Below are 27588 nucleotides of genomic sequence, written 5' to 3' on the forward strand. Positions count from 1 at the left end.
GGACACAGATAAAGTGTCCACAAATAAAGTACCAACTTATCACGTAAAGGGCTTCCTTTTCAAACACCACTCCATATTATGAAATCTTCTGCAAAATTATTATTTTCACAGTCATCTGCAGAGGCTAAAATGATGCAAAATGGTTCCTCTAGGATTAACACTAGAATTACCAGAGTCTACGAAAAAACTCATAGATCCGGCCCACCTTAAAACCATTCGCACCTCTCCGCCAGCGTCCTTTGTCCTCTAAATGTGCCGATAAAAACAAGCTGCAAGCAGCCGGCTATTCCATCCCCCCACCGACTTAAAATGCGCACGAGCATCTCCCAGCTCATGCCTGATTGATTATCTTGGATTGAAGTGGAGTTTTAGAGTGGAAATAATAGATCGTTATTTGGAACACACGCATTTCATGTGTGCTCCGTTTCTACAGTAATCTGTGCAAACACATTGTTAAAACAGAAACTTTCACATCTTAGTAATAAATGTTACAAAATGTAGGCATAAACTATAGAATGTGTGAAGCATGAAGTCCAAACATCAAATAAACACTTTCACAAAAGGTCCAACAACAATACAACAGCTTCAGCCACGTAGCGGAAAGATTTGCTGTCTCAGAGCGCAGCAGGCTTACTGTCACTCAGAGACCGGAGTTTGATTCCCCATTGAGAAGAAAGTAGTGCTGGGCGGTATAACGGTTCATACCGAAAACCGTTTTTAATTTTTTTTATGATATGGATTTTTCTTATACCGCAACACCGGTTTAAATTGCCTAAACGACGTTCGGAATGTGGCGCAGCGGGAAACTGTTCAAGTGGGGACCTTTTTCACTGCTACACCGCTAAACACATATTTGTTGCACTAGGGCTCTTTTTCACTGCTACACCACTAAATAGTGGGCGGTAGCATAGGTATGCCGCGTGGTGAAATGGACAGAGAGCCGAAAAAAAGGAGTCACGTCTGTCGCCTGGAGATGCTTTAGTTTTAAAAGGTCAGATGTGTAAATACTGTTTCTATACTACTGGATAATGCTGCAAGCCAAGTTGTACTTGTTTTATTTGTTTTCAATACGGTGTAATGTACCTGGGTACTGTGTAATAGTGTGACGACATGTTGACTTTATTCTCGTACTTTGTCATTAAAGTAGAACATCGTAAACTAAACTTCATCGTAACATGAATATTTAATTTACTAGATTTTCTCAAACCCCGTCATAAGTTATATAGCACATTAAATGCTTTGTGTTAAGTGTTCCCCGAGCTTCTTAAACTGACTTCCTCTGCACTAAGAGGAGGCACCGGCAGCGATCGCCGCACAGAATCCATTCACATGATACTCATGCTCTCTGAACATTTAGAATGCCAAGATAAATACTTGATATAATTTTCATGGTGAAATGTATTAATGCATATATTAATCATGTGGGGGCACGGCGGTGTGGAGGTTGCACTGCTGCCTCGCAGCATGTTTTTCTGGTGGGTTTACTTGGCGTGCTTCAGTTTCAAAGTCATGTAGGATGTGGGGTTTTGTTATGCTATATTGACCCTGCTAGTGTGTGTTTTGCTCGTATTCATCCTGCGATGTACTGGCAACTCGTTCAGGGATGGACACAACCCTGAATGGATGGCATAATTAAACATGTATAACGAAGATATTTTTAAAGTTCTGAACACTCCGTGGGCTAAGTTTATAACTAGTTTTAATTTCACAAAGACATTTATTGTGTGGTGATTGGTTATGTGGAGAAAGAAAAAGGAAGGATAGAAATTGGGGTTTTGGTACGTCAGATAGAGACAGCAAGCCTGCAATAAAGAAAGCCTGCTCAGAATAACATCCATTGAATTCTGTGTTCGTCTCTCCGACCACCAGATCACAAACCCAATATTTAAACAATATTTAAGTTAAACCTGTGCGATACCCATTCATACATACAGTTTTTCGGAGCCTCGTCACACCTGCCATAAAGTTCTCTACACTGAACGTACACCGGGGACCCCTTACTGCGAGGGAGCAGCACTACCGCCACACTACCGTGCATGTTTAATACCTGCTTTAATGCATTTCATCATGAAAATGGTATCAAGTATTTATCTTAACATTCTAAATTTTCAGAGAGCAGGAATATCATACAGTGAATGGATTCTGTATGGTGATCGCTGTCTCCTCTTAGTGCGGAGGAAGTCAGTTTAAGAAGCGTAGTGATTAACAACTGGGTCGGGGAACACAACACAAAGCATTTAATGTGCTATATTAACTTATGACGGGGTTTGAGAAAGTCTAGTAAATTAAACAATGATTTTAGGATGAAGTTTAGTTTACGACATTCTACTTTAATTATAAACTATGAGAATAGAGTGGAAATGTCGACTTTATTCTCGACGTATAGTTTTTTTTTTCTTCCCTGTGTCCGTATTTTTTTTTTCTTCACCGTGGCCCTAATACGATTCCGTAGGGCTATACCACAAATACAATTATAAATGCAAGTTGCAGTTTTATTATTTATGTATATAGCTTAGCTTGAAGCAAGGTCCATATTAATGCAGCTTGCCTAAATGATAGTTCAGTTGGTAAAGATGTCATCACCAAGATTGCACTTGTTTTATTTTATTTTAATTTGGTGAATACTGTGTAATGCACCTGGGCTTTTGAAGCCTTGAAGTAATAGTGCAACTATCAGTAATAAAACAATTATTTATTTTATTGTTATTATTTATTAGTTTAAATATTATGCAGTTTAATGATAGTAAAGTTGTTTAAAAAGTCACTTTAACGTGTCAGTGGACAGAGATTGTTAACATTAACAGAAAGTGTAGTTGTTTTACAAAAAATATTTATTTATTCCTTTTCTAAGACATGTTCAGTGCAATACAACTTTTGACAAGCACTTCTGGATATTTTCCTAAGTCTAAATACCTCTTTGGATGGTTGAAAATATGTTGTCAAAATTATAATTTAAGTTTTTGCAAAATTTGTTAAATAAAAAGGTTCTATATTTTGACTGCATCTGTCATGCAATGTGATTTTCTTCTCTTCATTAGTGCCACCCCCTTGAAAAGTATCACTTTATGGGGCAATGCAAACCTGTATTAATACTTGTGTGCACATTAAAATGTTTTTTTGTACAATGTACAATGCTCTTGACAGTGGAATAGGTTATTCTTAGCCAGTAATTGCAGTGGAAAATGTGTTTAACATCCACTCATGCATGGGAAAAAAATACCGTCAAATACCGTGAAACCGGGATAATTTAGAAAAATACCGTGATATAGAATTTTGGTCATACCGCCCACCCCTAGAAGAAAGTGTTATTTTTTTTTTTTCTTTTTAACCTCAAACGGACATAAAATTTATAAATTGGTATGCACTGTCAGTTAATGAGATCGTTATATTTTCACGTGGGATGCTCCTTTTAAAATATTTTTTTAACAATTGAGACTGCAATTAACATGAACAAGTGTCCTTATAACTATTATTTTTAAGATCCATAACACAGAGACAGACAGAGCACTGCGTAATAGAGAGACAGACAGGCAGAAAAGTCACTAGATATATAAATAAACAGGGAAGGCACATATACTGAAAGAAAAAAAAGATCAACATGTGCGTTGCTCCTGCTGCACTGAATAAGCTCACGTGCTCTAACATTCCTCCACCCCCTCCTGATCTGACTCTAAGTAACAGCGCAAGTATAGACGCAAACCAAGTGTATGTGTGTACTGTAGAATATTAACAAAAAGAGCAGCTATCTACTGAAAACGGCAAATATAGGAGCTAGTGGGGATCGAACCAGGGACTCTTGATCACACTTGGTATGCGTCTGTACTTGCGCTGTTTCTTAGAGTCAGGGGGGAGGGGGGTTGCTGGCGGGAGGGGTGATGGGGGATGTTAGAGCGTGCGAGCTTATTCAGTGCTGCAGGATCAACGCACATGTTGATCTTTTTTTTCTTTCAGTAATAGCGCCAGCATAAATCCACACCCGATCTAAAGCTGTTCGTTTTCAAATAATATTGCATTAGTGCGATGATGTTTTCACATATATTGTCTGTTTCATTCAGGTGTGTAATAGAAACCACAGCATAGAGAGAAGCGTGTACATTGTAACAGGTACACATGTTGTAAATGTAGGAAAGACGATCCTTTGCGTGTGTGTGTGTGTGTGTGTGTGTGTGAACAGTTAACATTTGACTCTGATGATTGCATATAGCGCTGAAGTTACTGCTCTGTACTATTCTATCCTCTGCATGTCCTGGAGTACAAAAGAAACAGCATACAGCAACATGTGGGGACTGGCAAGATCGGGGAAAAAAACACGCAGTCACTGATTACAAACCGCAAGATGTTATGCGAATGAATATGAATAATACGAATAATGTTGCATCTGTGCCACAAAGTTTTCCCAAATGAACTATACAGGTCATAAAACGAATAATTCCAAATATATATACCTACGTCTGTGTTTTTTGTTTTTTTTTTTTTGACGTCATACATCATAAGGTGCACACTTATTCAGCATGAGCAGGAACACTCAATAAAACTGAATAAAAAAAATCAAGTGACTGTGAGATGCAAAGGAGGCAGATTCACCAGCGTTTGTGTGTCAGCTTTAATCCCTCCAGATGAAAGAATGTCCAGCTCCTTTGTCTCAAAACACCACTCACTTCTCCAGTTATTCCGTTTCAAATGAAAAATAACAGCATCATATCCCTAGGTGGGGGGGCGGTAGTATGTATCGTGATCGTGATTTAGAGAGAAGTTAAAAAAAGTTAACTTTTACTGGTGTTATAAATGCACACCGTGTGTTACAGACGCAAACCAAATGTATGTGTGTACTATATAATATTAACAAAAAGAGCAGCTCACTACTGAAAACGGCAAATACTCTGTATAGGAGTGAGTGGGGATCAAACCGGGGACTCTTGATTACAAGTCAGCAAATCTTATTGCTATGCCACTGAAGCTGTTGTCTCTTCCTTGAACCTTTTGTGAAAGTGTTTACTTGATCTTTGGACTTCAGGCTTCATACATTATATAGTTTATGCCTACATTTTGTCATTTACTACTAAAATATGAAAAACGTTTGTTTTAAAAATGTGTTTACACAGATTACTGTAGAAACGGAACACACATGAAATGTGTGTGTTCCAAATAGCGATTTATTATTTCCACTCTAAAACTCCAGCAGTTCAGTCACTCCCAGATAATCAAACAAGGCATGAGCTGGGAAAACTTTGTGAACGTTCTGCGACGGTGGGGGATGGAATAGCCGGCTGCTTGCTGCTCGTCTTAATCAGCACATTTAGAAGACAAAAGACGCTGGCGGAGAGGTGAGAACGGTTTTAATGTGGGCCGGATCTACGAGTTTTTTCATAGACTCTGGTAATTCTAGTGTTAATGCATACAAGTCTACTTCAGCTCCAGCAATCTCTGAGGCTTAGATTAGTTAACAAACATTCAAGTTTTTCATAACAGGTTTTTCCTTGCCAAATATCAGTTTCCACTGAATATGACACAGAAAGGCCTTCTTCAAAACTTTTGTAAATGTCAAAAGATTATTTCAATGATGCACACATTGTGTATTATATATGGGGATGAGAACAAATTCATTTAATGAAAATCTTTTCACATATGGCATGATAAAATTAAGATAATGCACAGGAATTAATGTAAGAGAACATCTCGGGTGTGCCTGACAATGGAATAAGCAATGAAAATATTACACATAAATACACAGTACAGAGGAATATTTTAAGCAATACTTTGGAAAAAGTAAATTTGAAGTTTACAAAGATGTGTCCTACCTTACAGCTGTATTAAAGGTGACCTTGTGCTGGGAAGATGAATTACAGCCTAAGAGAAATGTAAGGTATACTGCATAAAAATATCTGTCTCAGTTTAAAAACAAATAAAACCCTTTTTAAATAGTTAAATTTGTAATATAATTTTAAATAATCTATACCACAATTTAGAAATTAATAAAGAATTATGCAGTGAGGGCAGCATGGAGACAAATCATAAATTGTCATGAAATATTATGGTCATCTGCTTAAAAATACAAAGTGTTTAATAATTTCTAGTATGTAATAGTTACACATTTCTGAATTTTTATCTTGTTTTGAAATTAGGGTTTTTTGTATATCTCTCCAGTACTAAAATGATTGCTCCAGTAATACAGTAAAGGTCTAAAGATAATGTTGCACAACTTTTCAAATACAAGTCTGCAAACCTATGATTACATTACTATTTCTATATTATGTTACCTTGCATGTATACTCCAGTTAACCATATGCAAAAATATCACCAAAAATTTCAATTTTAATTACTTGTTATAAAAAGATATGGTATGATTTACATTTCTATAAAAACATGCAATATGAAAACTTTAGTTTTGAACTCTGACACATGCAATTTGCAATAAGCTAATTTAACTTTCCCATATATAATCATCATAACCATGTTTGTTTCGGTCTCATTTGCAGTTTCAGGCATATGTTAGTAATTCTCAACACAAACACAGAGAATTAACTTATAAAAGAATCTGGGGGGGTGCTCAAAAGTTGGCAACATTAATTTATTGTTGGACAGCAAGATATTGCATAAAAAATCTGTACTTTCCGATTTTTTTAAATTTAAAACAGTTAAAATAATATATATACATTTAATTTAACATTAAATGGAGATTTCAACCTTGGGTCTCAAAATCTCAAATTTGATTCCAAATATTTTACTCAAACAGCAATTTTATGATAAGCACAATTAAGACAAATCAGTATCTGGCTACCTTTTACTGTAACTACACTTCACAGTTTACTGGTAGCTGGCTAAAAAGAAAATGATAAAGAATGCAGGTTTTTAAATTGGGAAAGCAAAAATAACACTAGATGAAAAGCAAAAGATGAGTTAACCATTGTGCACTAAAAGCTACAATTGTAAGAAGGATCTTTCTTAAGTTCAGAGTAGTAATTATATATAGTACATAGAGCAGTATTGACTGGAAATACACAGTGTTCACAGGAAACATTAAATGTATAACACAAGACTTACTTAAATTTTGAACACAGGGAATAACTGATGAAGTGCAGAAGAATTTCTTGATGTAATTGTTTCTGAGCACATGAGAAGGCAGAGACGAAATGTGTCTGCAGAAAATTCAGAATTTGTTGGTCACTAGTGAAACTTGGAAACATAAATTCTAAAAACAAGTGACTCGAGATGTTAGTTTTTTTCTCCTATGGTGGCTACATGTATTGGTAAAAGTTAATCCAATTATAGAAAATGGGTATAATATTTTTATTAAAAATAAATAAACAGATGTGTCAACACTAAAATAAAATGTTAACTGCCAAAAGTATACTCCCGGAAGTGAGTTGACTTTTCTCAATAGATAATGCACATTTCTACAGAAATCCATGCAACACAAGTCAGCCTCATAATTGTCTTCAGATTATCACAAATAGCTGATAAGGAAATTAGCTTCTGTATATTTTTGATCTAATTATCCATATCTGAATAAAAAAATCATGCGAGCAAAGCTTTTTGTTTGGCTAAAGAATGCAAACATTTATTAAGAAAACTTTTAATTCTAGCTTTAAAGTAGCTTCCACCCTGGTAATAAATTATCAGTGTTCCTATTTTCTTTAGGGAGGAGTGGTGGCTCCAAGTCTAGGGATCTGTGCGGGCAAACGGAAGGTTGCCTGTTTGAATCCTGTAAATGCCAGAAGCGACTCTACTCCACTGGGCCCTTGAGCAAGGCCGTTAACCTGCAATTGCTTCATTCTGGTATGATGTTAATCTGCATACAGTCCTGGAAGCAGGTGTCCCAACTTGCTGGGAAAACTTAGGGGTTGGTGGCAGAATTGGCACTTCAGCCACCAATTAAAAAAAAAAAAAAACAAAACCTCATACTGTTCCAGTCTGGTGCTGAGGTGTCACCCATTGCGCAGCTACACTTGTGTCCCAATCTGGCTGGTTCGGCATGTGGTGGGTGCGGCAATGCATCTGTGCTCAACCTCTTTCTCTCTATTTTCTTACTTCCTGGGTCTCTACGTCAAAGCATATTAGCAGAACGGAGGCAATACTTTTCTCCATGTAGTAGACTACACCATACTTCTTCAGCTTTCCATGCACCTTGTGCGTCAAAAAGTATACCTTTCAATAACTTGGTGAGTGTATAAATTAAAAATGAAGGAAAAAATGTGAATCTTTATTTTAAAAAAAAACCCTGATCAAGTGAATAAATAGATGTGCATAACAAGGAAAATAAGGGTTAAAATAAAAAAATTATCAAGTGTCAAGAGATATTCAAGAACTGGTTAGTAGCTTTCATCTATTACTCAAAAACAATACTATTTCCAGACACAGATTTACTATGTAAATGTATATTGATTTGTACAACTGATGCTAGCCTAAAGGACATCACAATAAAAGGACTGTCTAATTTATGTAATTTATGTATTATTCATGCCAAAATTAAATGAAACCCAGTTGGCTAACTACAGTGGTGCGTCCGGAAAGTATTCACAGCGCATTACTTTTTCCACATTGTGTTATGTTACAGCCTTATTCCAAAATGGATTAAATTCATTTTTTTCCTCAGAATTCTACACACAACACCCCATAATGACAACGTGAAAAAAGTTTACTTGAGATTTTTGCAAATTTATTAAAAAAAAAAAAAAATTGAGAAAGCACATGTACATAAGTATTCACAGCCTTTGCCATGAAACTCAAAATTGGGCTCAGGTACATCCTGTTTCCCATTATCATCCTTGAGATGTTTCTGCAGCTTAATTGGAGTCCACCTGTGGTAAATTCAGTTGATTGGACATGATTTGGAAAGGCACACACCTGTCTATATAAGGTCCCACAGTTGACAGTTCATGTCAGAGCACAAACCAAGCATGAAGTCAAAGGAATTGTCTGTAGACCTCTGAGACAGGATTGTCTCGAGGCACAAATCTGGGGAAGGTTACAGAAAAATTTCTGCTGCTTTGAAGGTCCCAATGAGCACAGTGGCCTCCATCATCCATAAGCGGAAGAAGTTTGAAACCACCAGGTCTCTTCCTACAGCTGGCCAGCCATCTAAATTGAGCGATCGGGGGAGAAGGGCCTTAGTCAGCGAGGTGACCAAGAACCCGATGGTCACTCTGTCAGAGCTCTTCTGTGGAGAGAGGAGAACCTTCCAGGAGGACAACCATCTCTGCAGCAATCCACCAATCAGGCCTGTATGGTAGAGTGGCCAGATGGAAGCCACTCCCTAGTAAAAGGCACATGGCAGCCCGCCTGGAGTTTGCCAAAAGGCACCTGAAGGACTCTCAGACCATGAGAAAGAAAATTCTCTGGTCTGATGAGACAAAGATTGAACTCATTGGTGTGAATGCCAGGCGTCACGTTTGGAGGAAACCAGGCACCGCTCATCACCAGGCCAATACCATCCCTACAGTGAAGTATGGTGGTGGCAGCATCATGCTGTGGGGATGTTTTTCAGCGGCAGGGACTGGGAGACTAGTCAGGATAAAGGGAAAGATGACTGCAGCAATGTACAGAGACATCCTGGATGAAAACCTGCTCCAGAGCGCTCTTGACCTCAGACTGGGGCGACGGTTCATCTTTCAGCAAGACAACAACCCTAAGCACACAGCCAAGATATCAACGGAGTGGCTTCAGGACAACTCTGTGAATGTCCTTGAGTGGCCCAGCCAGAGCCCAGACTTGAATCCGATTGAACATCTCTGGAGAGATCTTAAAATGTCTGTGCACCGATGCTTCCCATCCAACCTGATGGAGCTTGAGAGGTGCTGCAAAGAGGAATGGGTGAAACTGGCCAAGGATAGGTGTGCCAAGCTTGTGGCATCATATTCAAAAAGACTCGAGGCTGTAATTGCTGCCAAAGGTGCATCGACAAAGTATTGAGCAAAGGCTGTGAATACTTATGTACATGTGATTTCTCAGTTTTTTTATTTTTAATAAATTTGCAAAAACCTCAAGTAAACTTTTTCACGTTGTCATTATGGGGTGTTGTGTGTGGAATTCTGAGGAAAAAAATGAATTTAATCCATTTTGGAATAAGGCTGTAACATAACAAAATGTGGAAAAAGTGATGCGCTGTGAATACTTTCCGGATGCACTGTACATACTTGCTGCCAGAAGACAGCAATGTTTAGAATTGGAAAGCCTCTAATTCCAAGTGCTGAAGGCCTTTGCCTCACCTTTTGATGCTGACTGATCATTTGATTACATTTAGCTTTGGCATGAATAATGCATGGTCTTGAATCAAAATGCAGTAAACTCAGAGCAGCCACTAAACAAAATGCAATAGGTTTGCTTTGTTTTTAGTTATGTCATGTGATCTATGGACGTAAAATGCAATATGCCTTTTGTATTGCATTTTAAAAGGACATAAAAATTATGTGCTGTAGCGAAAAAAATCAATCATTTGGTTAATAGGTTTTTAAACACAAGACAAAACCATGCCAAAATTAAATGCAAAATGAACATATGCATTGCACTACAATGCACTTAACATGTTGGACTGAATTTAATTTGGGTGCAAATAATCCTCCCTACTCTTCATAATATTGCAAGTACTGTACAACTGCATGAACCTCTCAGCAACCTCCCTTTTAAAATGTGATGAAACATCAAAAGTGCCATTTGTACAAAATGTTAGACAAAACTATAGCAGGAAGAAGCAGACTCCCATCAGACATAAGTATTTGACAGCTTTGACTAAAAGAACAATTTATTTAAATAAAGTAATTGATTTATCATTGCCATTATAGACAATTTGTGCATTAAAGATAAAAAAAGTAAAGCAGCAATAAAGTTAGCAGTAAAGATGATGCCATGATATTATATTCATGTTGCATTTCATTGTAATTCACATTAACTAAGGAAACATTTTAAACACTACTATAAGGAAACTGATTATTCAAAAAAAGATTCTTCCTTTCTTGCTTCCTCCTTACCGAAGTTCTGCTTCCAGGTCAGAGTGATTCTTATCTTGCATGTAATAAGAGTCTACACCAGCAGAATGTGAGACCATTTTATCTTGATCATCATCCGATACCAACTGGGAAAGCTAAAGGAATAAAAAAAAAAAAAAAGAAAAAAAAGAAAAGAAGTATACACCATAAATCGAGTTTTCTACCTAAAAATAAATAATAGTAAAGGTCTTTAAAAAATAAAAGCAGCAAATCAAAGAGATAAAATCTGCATTTGTTATGACAGATTTTAATCTTAAGTAGGAGTATTTCACAAATCTACATATCAGGATGTTGCTCTGACAGATTAGAGCGCTGGTAGCAAGTTTTCTCTGCACTATAATAACCTCAGCTAGGGTTGTGAGGTCTACTATCTGACCAACACATGTTACCTTCAGTTTATTCAGAATGGACAGCAGAACAGGTCCGAATCACCTAGCATGATCAATCAGAACCAGAAATTATCTTAAGTGAATAGGGTATCACCCTCATCAAACCTTATTTCCTACATTTTTACGGGAATTTAAGTTCAACTTGTCACATGCATGGGAAACAGTTTGAAGGCTTGGGAGATAATAATTCTCTGCCGAGACATGAGGTGATACTGCACTAACAACCTTTTTTTTCCCCCCATCTGCAGAAAGGATGATTGCAACCATTCCATCTGATGTCGCCTCCGGAGTTTGTCCACCTGGACCCACCTCTTCCTCCCAGAACACCTTAAACATGGCAGGGCTGCTATCCTAATTAACCTACCTTAGACAGAAGTCAGGACAACCTGATTTGGCATTAACACTCATTTTCTTTGCATTTACTGTTTAGAGTTGTACAGTGTTGGCTGCAGGGTGCCCCAAAAGTCTACCCTTGTCCTTTTACTTTTACAGTGGCATAGTCGGCAGGATTTCTAGCACGCAAGAAAGAATGTCTGAAACCCAGGACATAATATCTGTCCATCCAGGCAATGACTGCAAAGATTCAGGCACTAAGGTCCAGATGGGGAAGCAACAAACCCAGCTTGCCGAAGCAGCAGTACGTAACCAAGCTTGTGTTACTCTCCAGCAGGACCTCCAGATGGGTCTGTCCCAGGTGTTATTACACATACATCCGGTTGATGATACGGAGACATACTTATGTTTGAAAGAACGGCCACACGTCATCACTGGAACCATGCAGACTGCACACATACTAAAGCCGTTCTTGAGGGGATCGGCACAGTGGGTCTACTACGACCTTGATAAGCAGGTGGCCGGTAACTATAATCAGCTGAAGGCTGAGGTGCTGTTATGGTTTGGAAGTAATCTGGTCCAGCTGGCAGGAGTGTGTCACGAGTGGATATTCGACACTGAAAGGCCGAGCTGCTCACAGGTGTACAATTTGTGGGCAGAGTTGGGTAATGGCTGAAGCCAGAGGTAAACTTGGCAAAGCCAATTACGGAGATGACAACGTGTGACCTACTTCTGAATGCCCTCCCCGACTATCTTGTTTGACCGGTCTGAAGACGAGCACAAAAACCTAGACTAGCCCTTGAACACCACCGGTTCACTTCAGAAGTCAATCGTGCAGAGCCCACCCGACCAGACACGGAACCGGTACTGCGGCCCAGGGAGAAGCACACAATTCCTTCCCAGTGTTATGCTGTTAGTGCTGGGAGTTAGGACATACCATCCCCACTGCCCCCATTTTGGCAAGCTGGTTTGATGGATATAATCATTAAACATCTATCCTTTTCAGAGATATTGTGGCAAAGTGTCGTCAGAATTTAATGGATTTTTCAGACAATTCACAACACAGGAAAGCCGAATGTTTTCTCATGTGATGATATCTCGCACTGCCACCTGCTGGAATCTTCCAGCTTTATGTAAAGTACGCACGCAAGTATAAACAGTACAACGCTTGCGGAGCAGTAGTGTTCATAGGGGCATGCGTCACATCGCGTAAAGTGTAAACCCAGCCTTAGGAAGTTGGAGAGCAGTGGAACAGCTCCTCCCTTAAGTTGTGTTGAATGTGGTTGCTTCGATCGATGGAGTCCATGCCAGTAATCATATGGCACAGGGACCCCACTTTGAGCTGAAAAACGTTTTTATTGAGTGGCTGAGCATAAGGGTGAGGTGAGATTGCTGTTGCTAGTTCCATGAAATTCCAGCGATAAGTTTGTGTGCTAGCCCAAGACCACCTTTTATGCTCCCCCAATTAGCTTTCGAAAAAACAATGGAGAGAATTAAACTCCAATTTTATTGGCCAGGGATTAATGAGGAGGTCCATCGCTTTTCTGCTTCTTCTGCCAAATGCCAATTGAGACAGGTTTCTCATAAAGATCGTGCTCCTCTCATCCCTGTCCCACTCATAGACATTCTTTTTGAGTGACTGGGGGTTGCTATTGTATATCACTCTCAAACTGATGGTTTAACCCAGCATTTCTCAACCTTTAAGTATTTGCGACCCGAGTTTTCATAACAGTTTTAATTGCACCCCCTTAAGTTTTTTGAAACCCTAATAAAATGTATTCCTATATTTTTACCAAGACACCGCTACAACTTTAAAATTTTCCTACAAATAGTGAAATTATGCCACATATGGCAACATTCACGCGCTACAGTTTGATAACCGCTGGTTTAACCAGACCCTCAAAATAATACTATGTAAGGTGGTCAGAAAAGATGGATGAAACTCAGATCAGTTAATCCCCCTCATATTATTTGCTCATCAGGAAATTTCACAGGCTTCTACGGGCTTCTCTCCTTTTGAATTACACCATAGGGACAAAAGTATTGGGACGCCTGCCCATTACACCAACAGGAACTTTAATGACATTGCATTCAAATACATAGACTTTAATATGAAGTTGCCCGCCCTATGCAGCAGTAACAGTTTCCACTCTTCTTGGAAGGCTTTTCACAAGATTCTGGAGTGTTTCTGTCGGAATTTATGCCCATTCACTCTGTAGAGCTTTTATGAAGTCAGGCAATGGTGCTGGATGAGAAGACCTAGCTCACAATCTCCATTCCAGTTCATCCCAAAGGTGAATGATGAGGTTGAGGTCAGGGCTCTGCGCGGGCCAGTCACATTCTTTCACACCAAACTCATCCAACCATGCCTTTATTGACCTTGATTTGTGCTCTGGGGCACAGTCATTCTGGAATAGAAAAGGGCCGTCCCCAAACTGTTTCCACAAAGTTAGAAGCATAGTGTTGACCAAACTGTCTTGGTATGCCCTTCACTGGAAGTAAGGGGCCTAGCCCAAACCCTAAAAAACAGCGCCACACCGTTATCCCTCCAACAAACTTCATAGTTGACACAATGCAGTGTTCTCCCGGAAACGCCAAACCCAGACTTGCCCATCTGACTACCAAACAGAAAAGCTTCATTTGTCACTCCATAGAACACATTTCCACTGCTCCACAATCCAGTGGTAGTGATTTACACAACTCCATCCGACGCTTAGCATTGGACTTGGTGATATAAGGCTTGCATGCAGTTGCTCGGGCATGGAAGCCCATTTCATTAAGTTTTTGTGCTTACATTAATGCCAGTGGAAGTTTGGAACTCTTCAGCTATGGAATCAGCAGAGCACTGGTGGCTTTTACGCACCATGCACCTTAGCAATCATTGATCCTATTTGACTTTTTGTCTTCTGCTTCCTGGCCGAGTTGCTATTGTTCCTAAACATTTCCAATTTCCAATAATACCACTTAGAGATGACCGAGGAATATCCAGCAAGGATGAAATTTCATGAACCGCCGTATTGTAAAGGTGGCATCCTATCACAGTACCAAGCTTGAAGTCACTGAGCTCTTCAGAACGACCCATTTTGTTTCATATATGTTTGTAAATGGAGACTGCATGGCTAGGTGCTTGATTTTATACATCTGAATTCAATAGTTAACAGGTGTTTCACAATACTATTGTGCATGAGGTGTTTTATATGGTTGACAACCCCAAGAAATATTGGATATTCTAAAAGAAGTACTACCTCCTGGGACATAAGTTCACTCTTGTGACAGACCATGTTCTTTCACAATGGATTGTCCTACACTCGAATCCCCATGTTACCAGAGGGGTAGGTGAGAGGTAATTCTCCACCAAGGCAGGAGGTGACACGGTGACTAATGACCACTCTTCTTCCTCTTCTGCTGAAAGGATGATTGACACCATTTCATCCGACATCATCCCGGAATTTGTCTACCTGGACCCACCTCTTCCTTCCACACCACCTTAAATAAGGAAAAGTCGCTATCCTACCTTAGAAGGAAGTTGTGACGACTCGATTTGGCGATATAACAAACATTTTCTTTGTATTTACTGTTCAGAGATGTATGGGGTTGGCTGCAAGGTGCACCAAAAGTCTATCCTTGTCCTGTTTTTACTTTTACAGTGGCGCACTCGGTAGGATTTCTAGCAGGCAAGAAAGAATGTCTGAGCTCCAGGACATAATGCATTTATTGCTGAGAATTTCACAGGGTTGGCCGCAGGTGTCCCAAAAGTCTGACCTTGTCCTGCTACTTTTACAAATTGTAGAAATTATAATGTATTTTAAATAGTATTCTAATTAATTTTTGAACAACTTGTATTTTTCTTTATCAAATCACAAGTTATATTTTTTCAAGGGGTTCTAGGACTGCATCCAAATGTTCTAAATGACTGGCATTTGCACAGCTTGTAATATGAATGTGTGAAATCTCAAATATAAGGGGATTAAAGCTGGAAGACAGAGAGAAAATAAGAATTCTTTATGCAGTTGCTAGTAGAACATGGGTTTGTACTCAGAATTTAGTGACATAAGCCTTGCCTTAGTTGCGGGCAATTACCTGAAGTTCCCACCCAAAAAAAAAAAACCAAAAAACTGCAAACAGCATCCGGTATGTTCTGGTGGACAATCCTGTAGTAGCACTACCTGAAACGGAATTCCCAGCATGCTGTGGGATCTGTGACCAACCCGACTGCTTCAGCTTGCTGGGGAGATGCCCATGAAACGCAAGATTTAAAAGGAGGATTAGCCTTGTTTTAAATTTGTATATCAAAGATATGCAGGTTAGGTGCATTGGTGATCCTAAATTGTCCCTAGTGTGTGTTTGGTGTGGGTGTGTGTGCCCTGCGCCCTGTGTTGGCTGGGATTGGCTCCAGCAGACCCCCGTGACCCTGTAGTTAGGATACAGCAGGTTGGATAATGGATGGATGGACATCAAAGCTATAGCAAACCATCTCCTGTTAAGATTTCTTGGATTACAAAACAATTTTTACCTGGATGTGTGTTTTTTTTTTTTTTTGTTCTGGCTTTCTGGATTGTTCATCAGATTATTCTGAGCTGTCCTCACACGGAGCACTCCCACTATCAAATATTCACGGGACTTTTTTTTTAAATTTTTTTATTGATTTTACTGAAATCACACAACCTTCCATACAAACAGATGAATTTTACAAGAATAGGACTGAAAACAAATCAACCCCCATCCCTGAGAAAGAGAGCATGGGCAGCAGAATAAAACTTAAACCTAGTAAGAGAGACTTTTTTTTTTTTTTTTTTTTTTTTTTTAAGGGGATGTTTTTCACACTTTATCAACTACTGTTGAGTGTCATTGTTGTTGTACTTGTTGTGACATGAAATTTTGCATACAACATAATAAATGTTTTGTATGTCTTTATTTGTAAGTCAGAAAAAGCAAATATAATATTAGTGCTTCATTGATGAGAAAATAATGCTTTCATGTCTAACTAAACAACCCCCAAAACACTCAGTCTTTAGGATGGACTGAGGAGGAGGAATTTATTGCAGAGTTGGGGGAAGTGCCTAAAACCAGTTTGGCAAGTGATTCTCTGCAGCACATTGAGGAGGTACCCAAAAATAAACTGAATCTGTACCTGGCGTACAATCTAGACTTCGTTGTGAATTTCACTGCTAGGTGTAGCATACTTACAGTATTCTGTGGCAGTCTGCCAAGTGGTGTTGCTCAATATTGTTTGTACAGCATTCCGTGTTGTGTTTTCTTGGTGTTTATTAAACGTGTTCTGCAGTTTTTTTGATGGGTGATTATAAAGAACAGCGAGTCTGTGTTAAATTTTGTTTTCCCTTAGGGAAAACAGCTGCTGAAACTGTAATGATGCTTGAAACTGCTTTTGAAGAGGAAGATTTAAGTAAAACACAGGTCTATGAATAGTTTTCGTATTTCAAACTAGTGGAAACGTCACTTGAAGACCAACCAAGATCTGGCCGACCTTCCACAATTAGGAATGACGAAAGTCTTGAAAAAGTTTGAAATGCAATTTATGAAGATCATTGTTGGAATATTGAAGAGATTTCTGAATTGACTGGTGAGCCTTGGAGTTCTTGCCACCTTCCCAACTCACCTGATCTTGCTCTATGCAACTTTTTCTTGTTCCCGCATATGAAGAAAGAACTCTAAGGAAATCATTTTTGTACCATGGAGGAAGTCAAAGAAAAATTACTACAGGCATTGGACAACGTTCCTCTTCAGCAATTCCAAAAATGTTTCCACCAGTGGGAAAACCATTGGGACAAGTGCATTCATTCACATGGAGAGTACTTTGAAGAAGACTAAAGTTTCAGTAAGTAAACATTATTAAAACAATTTGTTCTTTTTCCAATTCCAGTTATTATTTTTGGGTACTCCCTTGTACTCTCAACCAATCCCTGTAAGGAGACCAAAATACCCAGCTGGCAAGCTTCAACTCAACAAATGGTCTTGGGGGCAGGTGTGAAAAGGCAGAGTGTTTGCACCCATTGGTCTGAAGTATGTAATTGCTTTTGAATCAGAAGTCACTCTGTACCACAGCAACGTATTGTTGTAAGGAATTGGACAGAGAATCTATAAATTTTGTCTCTTTACCCCCACCCACCATGGCCAGAAAACAACACACTTAAGAGCATAGCTTTACATCCATATTGAGAGAGGCTGTATGGTTGCCAATATTCACATGTACTTTGCTTATGCTATTTTGAATATCATCAATAATAAATTATTTAAAGCTATAACTTAACTCCTGCTTGCCTTTTACCCTATGTAATTACCTGAGGTTAGAGATGTAGAAGGGAAGGTGGGGAAAAGTTACAGTTCATAAGTTTACATACCCTGGCAGAAGTTTTGAAATATTGGCCATTGTTTGGAAAATATAAGTAGTCGTGCAGAACGTTCTCCTTTTAATTGGGGAATGTGCTCAGGTGAGGTAATTTATTACCACATAAGTGTGTGCCTTTTTAAAATCATAATTATAACTGAAATCAGCCAAATGGGCCTGATCAAATGTTTGCACACTCTTGAATGTTGGGGCTGATAATATACACACAAGTTGACACACACACACACACACACACACACAGGTTCAAATTAAGGGTAATTAAGGGCAAGAGTGTCCCCACCTGTAACCTCTTTGACTATAATCAGTGTGTGTATAAACAGTACATTTAAATACATGCAGAGCTGCACCGACTTTGCTGGATACCAAGGCATGGGGAAAGCAAATCAGACTGTTCAGACTGATAAAGTGGTAAGTTAGGGGTTCTGTTGTTACCAAACCATGGTCAGGTACACCAACCAAGACTTCAGCCATAACTGCCAGGATCATTTGTCGAGATGCCAAGAAAAACCCACAAGCCACTTCAGCTGAGATACAGGCTTCTCTGCAAGCAAGTGGTGTTATTATTATGTTTTATTTAATGGTTGTGCTATTCTGTGATGCCTTATAGTTTAATTTGGATTCCATTAAAAGTAAGCAAAATGTCTTTTGCCTGATCAGTCATCTTATCTTTAAAGTACAGTACACACCTTACAAATTCTGCCAGGGTATGTAAACTTATCAGCAGAACTGTATAAAGTACAATACCTTATAAACAGTGGCAAGTTTATGGGATTTGGTGCATTCTGATAAAAAATAAAAAAGGGGTAAGTAATATATAACTATCAAGACAAAACAATACTATAGCTGTGTATTTATTTTGGATTTCTAATAATTTTCAGAATACGTTTTTGCCTATTTAAAAAATGTGTCGTGTAGAGTTGTCATGATACCAAAATTTCAAACTTTGACACAATACTAAGTATTGCAATTTGATGCCATTTCTTATACTGAAAAAAATGTATTTAAAATATACAGTGGACCCTTGACTTACGAACTTAATTCGTTCACGAGGGCTGGTTGTAACTCAAGTTGGTTGTAAGTCAAGACTATTTTTCCCATAAGAAATAATGGAAATACCCTTAATGTGTTCCGAACTGCCCACTGCAACACTTACTTAACCTTTTCATAATAAAAAAGGGTTGTATAATGTGCATAATTTACCAAAACACCAATAATTTTTCTAATGTACTAACCAAAAAGTTATAAAAAGTGCCTAGTAGGCTAGATTAAGCTAGGTGCATGGCGGCGCGCATGGTCGCAGCGGCTCAGGGCTCTCCTTTTCAGTGCACTTTTTTGTTGTTTTTGTACTTTTTTTTCTTGCTTGTTTGTGCACGATCGGTTCGGCGAACATCCGCTACAGCGTCAGAACCTTATAGACATCAGTGTCCAGAGCCAGACATCTGTTTCGAGTGTTTTTCATCACACGCACAGCATCCCAGACAACATAGCGAGACCAGCGGGCTCTCCGTGGATTGTTGTCGGGTCTAGGAGACGACGCAGACGCAGGAGGGAAAGGAAGCAGAAGCGGGGCTGCAGATGCTAAGGCTAAAGAAACAACCTTTCAAGCCCTATGCAGAACTTTTTTTTTTGCAACTTCTTTGCATCTTTTCGCACCATTTATTTATTTGTTTATTTACTTGTTGTGTTCTACACATATGTCTGCACTGAAGGAGCTGCTTTTAATCTCATTGTACATTTGTATAGTGACAATAAATGGCATTCTATTCTAGAAACAACAATTTCATACTGTACTCACCATTTAATTTGACATCTTTGGGCTGCAGAAAAAGAGGAGGAGGAGAATGAAACGGAAGGTGGCTGTTTAGAAGAAGCCTCCTTATGCAAATCTTTTCTTTGTAAAATTGTCGAGATGGTGGATTTCAACATGCTGTACATACTGTATTAGCAAGATCGGTCACACGAACAGCACTCTCATATTTCCACACAATTTCCTTCTTCATTTTGATTGTGATCGCTTTCTTTACCTTCGTTACCTTCTCTTCCTTCCTTAGCAATTATGCGTCTTGCTTGCATGGTCTTAGTGAATTATATATATAGGTAAATCACTGCAATGACCAAAATTATATCCACAAACACATGTATCTGGGCTCCGACTGACGCTTACTACCGCTCTCGGTTGTTTGTTTACAATCGCGCAAGCGGATACACGTGACTGCATTCGGGTCGTAACGCAAGATGTTGGTCGTAAATCAAAACAAAAATTTTGGTCGTAAATCAAATTGTTCGCATGTCAGGCTGGTCGTATATCAAGGGTCGACTGTATTTAAATTGTAATTCTACATGCAATAAAATATTTACATTGATGAAAACAAATAGAAATTGTGATTAAATGCAAATACTTCAAGTAGTGCATTCTTTTGTAAAAGGTAAGAGTGAACAGTAAAAAGTTTAAATCTGGTCAACAGTTTTTTTACATTGATGAGAACAAATACTGTCACTTAAGGTAGTACAATGAAATGTTACAATTGTTATGCAAAGTCAGTCAGAGCGACTTTTCCCCATGCTTAGTATTATATAGCAAATGTGACGAAATATAATTTTAAAATCTAAAGTAACCACACATCACAGTGATAATTAAAAAATCCAGAGAGCAAGAGAGCAACAGAGCTCTAATGCTAAAGAGTGCTAGCCCGATTGAACACCACAGAATAAAAGTGACCCGCAGGAAAAAGTAATTGCAGACCCTTGGCCTTGATGTTTTTAACTTTCAACTACACAAAACATTTTAACCTGTAGAACATTAAAAACACTAACATCACATCCATATTTCAAACATAACAGTTTACATTTTTATACTTATTAATGTTTCCTAATTTAGAAATAGGATACCTCTCGAAATTGTTTGTATTGACTTGTGTGTCAGGCAATTAAGCAGTGCTGATCAACCTATTAGGCATACTGCACAGCTACCTAGGGCACTGTCATCCAAGGGATACAGTTTAGATAAGTTGAAGGCCCTGCGCAGAGGACACCCCCACTTCTCAGTGTTTCATATTACTGATTACACACAGTGGACACCAAAAGTGGCTCCTAAACCGCTGAAGCTGCCATATGAACACATGTGAGTGTGTGAAAATGGGATTGCAACTCTAGCCATGGAAACCCAGAATTGGATTCATAATGCAGGCTGCAGTATTGATACCATAAAAATGAGTATTGAAGTAATCTTAAAATGTTAAAAATACTTAAGATATTTCAATAATTTTGACAAACCTATGTATGCATCTAAGGGAGTTTTGCGAGAGTTGGACCATGATAGGTGGTGTCCAGGTTTCTCTAATAAAATTGATAAATTACTGTTAAAGCATTGTGAACTTTACCATCCCAGGGCTGCTACAGTCTCTCTCTTCCTAAATTAATTTTACACAACTACCTTCTGCCAGACAGTGATGACCGATTACCTTTTTTTTACATAAAAGGCAAATTTCTTATTTATCCTAATGTGTACATCCACAACTCCTTGTAGACATAGAGGTTTCAGCACATATTTTGAAAATTGTTGAACGCAGACGTAAACTGAATAATATTGTCCAATAACTCTTGAAATAGGCATGTCCTCTAACTGCATTTCTAACAAAATCTCATTAACTTTTGTCTTTATAGTGATGTGTGAATATTTTTTGTGTAAGACATCTTATGCAATGTGGGCTACAAATCAGAGTCCTCAGTAGTCATTGTGGGGCACACTCTCAATGCAATCCCTCATCAGGCACGATGTGGACACTGAAGGCACATTAACTATGATACTATATAGTGAATGATAACATACCAAAATGAAGAAATATTAACTATTTACGGGTCAGAAGACATGCGATTTGAATTATGTTCATATGGGCTACTGGAGAATAAATACAAATCATCCATCCATCTATCCATTTTCCAACCTGCTGAATCCGAACACAGGGTCACGGGGGTCTGCTGGAGCCAATCCCAGCCAACACAGGGCACAAGGCAGGAACCAATCCTGGGCAGGGTGCCAACCCACCGCAGGACACACACAAACACACCCACACACTAGGGCCAATTTAGAATCACCAATCCACCTAACCTGCATGTCTTTGGACTGTGGGAGGAAAGCAGAGCGCCTGAAGGAAACCCACGCAGACACGGGGAGAACATGCAAACTCCACGCAGGGAGGACCCAGGAAGCGAACCCGGGTCTCCTAATTGCGAGGCAGCAGCGCTACCACTGCGCCACCCAATACAAATCATCATACCGTGAAATGAAATTCACCTAAAATGTTTAAATGAAATTGATCACACCACTCTATGCCCTCAGTAGAGCTTGCCATCTTCTGTAGATGTATCATTTCTGTAGCATGCAAAGTAGCAATTTTTTCATGTGCTCTTTTAGTTATCAGATAATACACATTCTGTTTACAGAGCTGGATTTGGTAAACACACCACATGAATTTCTGCAAAAGTAGTGGTGGTTAAAGGTCGCTGTTGCTGAAACTCTGACAAATGCTCCCTGGAAAAAAATGTTTTTGCCCAGTAAAAGAAGTCCATGACACAGCCACAGTGTGTTTATTATTTCTGGTTTGCTTTAAAGTTTGTTAGGTAAAACTTAACTAACTAAAGATTGAAACAAAGTAATGAATCATCTCCTGATGTGCCACAAAGAAAACAACTAGGACATGAGAACACCTTAAAGCACAACTATGTAGTGTGCATACCTAGATTCTTCCCTTCCTAGTTATTTCTGTGAAAGTGAATCTGCTTTATGACAAGAGTTTTTAGATAGGAGCGCTGCTATAGCAATCATTTAATGTAGGCATAAGCCTTTTTTACCAGGCGTCTCTGGCATGCTTAGGCTACAGAGCAACCCTTATGTTTTATATAAAATATACTGAATAGCACACTGACTGTTTGTCTCCAACACTAGAAAGTCTACACTGAGTTCAAGAACTTTGTCTACAATTATTTTATGCCTTTGGTACCAAACCATTTAAAAAGAATTATATAATAGTATCTACAGTGCATCCGGAAAGTATTCACAGCACATCACTTTTTCCACATTTTGTTATGTTACAGCCTTATTCCAAAATGGATTAAATTCATTTTTTTCCTCAGAATTCTACACACAACACCCCATAATGACAACGTGAAAAAAGCTTACTTGTGATTTTTAAAAATAAAAAAATTGAGAAAGCACATGTACATAAGTATTCACAGCCTTTGCCATGATTGAGCTCAGGTGCATCCTGTTTCCCATGATCATCCTTGAGATGTTTCTGCAGCTTATTTGGAGTCCACCTGTGGTAAATTCAGTTGATTGGACATGATTTGGAAAGGCACACACCTGTCTATATAAGGTCCCACAGTTGACAGTTCATGTCAGAGCACAAACCAAGCATGAAGTCAAAGGAATTGTCTGTAGACCTCGGAGACAAGATTGTCTCGAGGCACAAATCTGGGGAACGTTACAGAAAAATTTCTGCTGCTTTGAAGGTCCCAATGAGCACAGTGGCCTCCATCATCCGTAAGTGGAAGAAGTTCAAAACCACCAGGACTCTTCCTACAGCTGGCCGGCCATCTAAACTGAACGATCGGGGGAGAAGGGCCTTAGTCAGGGAGGTGACCAAGAACCCGATGGTCACTCTGTCAGAGCTCCAGAGGTCCTCTGTGGAGAGAGGAGAACCTTCCAGAAGGACAACCATCTCTGCAGCAATCCACCAATCAGGCCTGTATGGTAGAGTGGCCAGATGGGAGCCACTCCTTAGTAAAAGGCACATGGCAGCCCACCTGTAGTTTGCCAAAAGGCACCTGAAGGACTCTCAGACCATGAGAAAGAAAATTCTCTGGTCTGATGAGACAAAGATTGAACTCATTGGTGTGAATGCCAGGCATCACATTTGGAGGAAACCTGGCACTGCTCATCACCAGGCCAATACCATCCGTACAGTGAAGCATGGTGGTGGCAGCATCATGCTGTGGGAATGTTTTTCAGCGGCAGGGACTGGGAGACTAGTCAGGATAAAGGGAAAGATGACTGCAGCAATGTGCAGAGACATCCTGGATGAAAACCTGCTCCAGAGCGCTCTTGACCTCAGACTGGGGTGACGGTTCATCTTTCAGGAAGACAACGACCCTAAACATACAGCCAAGATATCAAAGGAGTGGCTTCGGGACAACTCTGTGAATGTCCTTGAGTGACCCAGCCAGAGCGCACACTTGAATCCGATTGAACATCTCTGGAGAGATCTTAAAATGGCTGTGCACTGACGCTTCCCATCCAACCTGATGGAGCTCGAGAGGTGCTGCAAAGAGGAATGGGCGAAACTGGCCAAGGATAGGTGTGCCAAGCTTGTGGCATCATATTCAAAAAGACTCGAGGCTGTAATTGCTGCCAAAGGTGCATCGACAAAGTATTGAGCAAAGGCTGTGAATACTTATGTATATGTGATTTCTCAGTTTTTTTATTTTTAATAAATTTGCAAAAACCTCAAGTAAACTTTGTTCATGTTGCCATTATGGGGTGTTGTGTGTAGAATTCTGCGGAAAAAAATGAATTTAATCCATTTTGGAATAAGGCTGTAACATAACAAAATGTGGAAAAAGTGATGCGCTGTGAATACTTTCCGGATGCACTGTATATTCAATAATTCAGTTAACAACAGGGGTTACAAATAAGGCCCTTCTTTATTGTATTAACTCACAGTAAAGATTACCAAATTAGCCAGCACACATAAAACAGCCTAAAAGAACACATCACATAAAACAGAAAATGCCAGTTACCAGTTTGTTAGATTAACCCCCATTTTCACACAAATTACACATTCTGAATTTCCTCTTATGATTAATAAGGGTTATCTAATCTAATCACATCTGCGGTGGGCTGGCGCCCTGCCTGGGGTTTGTTTCCTGCCTTGCGCCCTGTGTTGGTTGGGATTGGCTTCAGCAGACCCCCCGTGACCCTGTAGTTAGGATATAGCGGGTTGGATAATGGATGGATGGATAATCTAAATCACATGGTAGTGATGTGGGGTATACATCAAGCAACAGGTATTTTTAGCCACAGTTAATATTCAATTTAATAGTGATGGGCAAAAAAGCAGCCTCAGTGATTTTGAATTTGGCATGAATGGCTGTTGTCATGGCCATTTTCAAGGTTTACCAAGAATAGTGAGAAAAGCAAAAACTACTAGCAATAGGTGCTTCCTTTGGATAAAGACATCTTGTGGATCAGATGGTTCAAAAAAGAAAGGTGAGAATCATAAAAGCAAACTGACCCACCAAAACCATGTAATCATGTCCAAATTCAACAATGACGACAGCTGAAGATCATGCCAAATGGTGATATTAGTGAAAAACAAGAAAGTACATCTTCAGTAGACACAAAAACATTACAACAGGAAGTTGAGAAGTGGAAAAATTGCATGTTATAAAGAATTGCTTTGTTTTCTCTTTCAAATATACATTAACAGTCAGTTTCTCCAACTTGCAAAATAAAAAAGAGGGGGCACTTGTGCCACATTTTACCTTTAATATTAGAATCCCTGAAGCCTTCGAAAATATCTGTAATGCTGTGTTTGTTTTGCAAATGTGTCAATCAGCACAAGCAGCAAGCAACCTGCTATCTCATCCCCCAACAAGGCAAATGAAGTCAGACACAAAATTCTCAGAGCTGGGGGTAAGGTGTCTGGAATTGTATAGGTTTAATAATATATCGTTATTTGGAATACAGTGAGCTATGTAAATGTAGGATGACAGGATATGTGAGGCAAGAAATTAACACATAACTAAAACAAACTTTTTTCATGTTATAGTAATAACTAGCTGATTACCCAGTGGCTTCGCTCACTGAGTGGAAGGAAAAAAAATAAAATGCAGTATTTATAAAATAAGTTTGTTAAATTGCCAATTTTATTTTTCAATAAATAAAGAGCATTTACAATAACATATAAATCAATATAAACAACATTATTAACATCATCATCATATGAGAATATGAAGTAAACACTGAGTACTACTGCAGTGCTTTTGGGTAAACTACATTCTTTGTTTTTCCATTAGGTGCATAAATGTATACATTTTTTGGTGTACCCACCCAAGAACACGCTACATATAACTGACCATGGGAGAAGCATGGATTTTCTAAATTGATTCCTACAACTTTAAGTGACTGGCCTTGTGCTCTATTTATTGCAATTGTAAATGCAAGGTGGACCTGAAATTGTAGCCTGTTTAAAGTCAAAATGCATGTCCCCAGGGAAGAGTGGGATACGTGGTATGAAGACACTATTCCCTCTACCGGCATTTGTCAAGATTGTCGCCTCAATGACATTTGGCATTAATTTTGTGACATACAATCTTGTGCCATTACACAGTTTGATCTAAATTCCGGAGTAATATAATGATTGAACGAACTTTCAAATTTAAATATATGAAGCAGTAGACCTGGTGGCTCCAATGAATTTAAAAATTCAGTTGGATAATTAACTGCTTGATTGGGGTCCATTATAGTATCAATAGATTTATATGTCATGTATGATCCTGGGAGCTCTTGGAGGATGGTGTTGTTAATTTTATTGACATTATCATTTGTTGGAGCGAGATTGCACGTTCGCAAAGCCATTGTTGATCTTTACAATTAGTTGGAAGATTTGGAAAAACTTTCCATATTATTTCCTGTACTGAAGGTAACAACACACAGAAATCAGGTGAAAAGGAAATCAATCCTGAAAGAGAGTCTGAAGGGTATTTCCCATTTCCAAGACTGAGCAGCTGCTTCACAAAATTATCTGCTGTGTCATCACAGAGAATACGCACCCTCATGTTGGTAGTTAGGGTTTTTGTTTCAACATATTTCCAAATTGTAGATGATTTTAAACACGCGTTGCGTTCATCTGCTGGTGTGCCTCGTGGAATAACCGGTAATGTTTGATGAAAATCTCCTGCGAGTAAAACGACAGTATCTCCTATTATTTTGATAGGATCTCTGAGATCTTGCATTGTTCGGTTCAAGGCTTCATAAGCTCTTTTATGTGCCATGGTGCACTCATCCCAAACTATTACCTTTGAATGTTGCAAGACTTTTGCCTTTCCAGAGCCCTTGCATATGTTGCAAATTGGATTTTCGTTGTAAGCGAGGTTTAATGGTAATTGGAATGCCGAATGTGCTGTACGGCCTCCATCTAATAATGTGGAAGCGATTCCCGATGACGCTACAGCCAGAGCTATGTCACCATTCGCTCGTATCTCGGCAAGAATCAGGTTTATTAAGAATGTTTTTCCTGTTCCTCCAGGAGAATCAAGGAAAGCAACACCACCATTTCCTTTTTTAATCAAACCCATTATATGATTGAATGCAGTTAACTGGTCTGGTGTTGAAAGGGGTTTGTTCGTGGCTATAAGTTGTCTTAAAACATTTACATCGTAAGACCTCTCTCTTAAGACATCCGTATCTATTGCATCTGATGCTGCCCTGTTGGTAAAACCCAAGTGTAGTAATGTT

At 38.9% G+C, this 27588-nt stretch overlaps 1 protein-coding gene across 1 annotated transcript in view; it reads right to left on the minus strand.

Moving 5' to 3' along the window:
• The window catches only part of zcchc14 (zinc finger, CCHC domain containing 14), a 335331-nt gene that overhangs the window by 46432 nt on the left and 261311 nt on the right, over positions 1–27588 (minus strand). Inside the window, exons 5-7 of the mRNA XM_051931455.1 lie at positions 10965–11077; positions 7042–7136; positions 5799–5847 (exon numbers count right to left, since the gene is read on the minus strand). Of these exons, the coding sequence (XP_051787415.1) occupies positions 5799–5847; positions 7042–7136; positions 10965–11077 (257 nt within the window). The remainder of the gene's footprint in view (positions 1–5798; positions 5848–7041; positions 7137–10964; positions 11078–27588) is intronic.

The sequence above is a fragment of the Erpetoichthys calabaricus genome, chromosome 9 (assembly GCF_900747795.2).
Source record: "Erpetoichthys calabaricus chromosome 9, fErpCal1.3, whole genome shotgun sequence".
Classification (NCBI taxonomy): domain Eukaryota; kingdom Metazoa; phylum Chordata; class Cladistia; order Polypteriformes; family Polypteridae; genus Erpetoichthys; species Erpetoichthys calabaricus.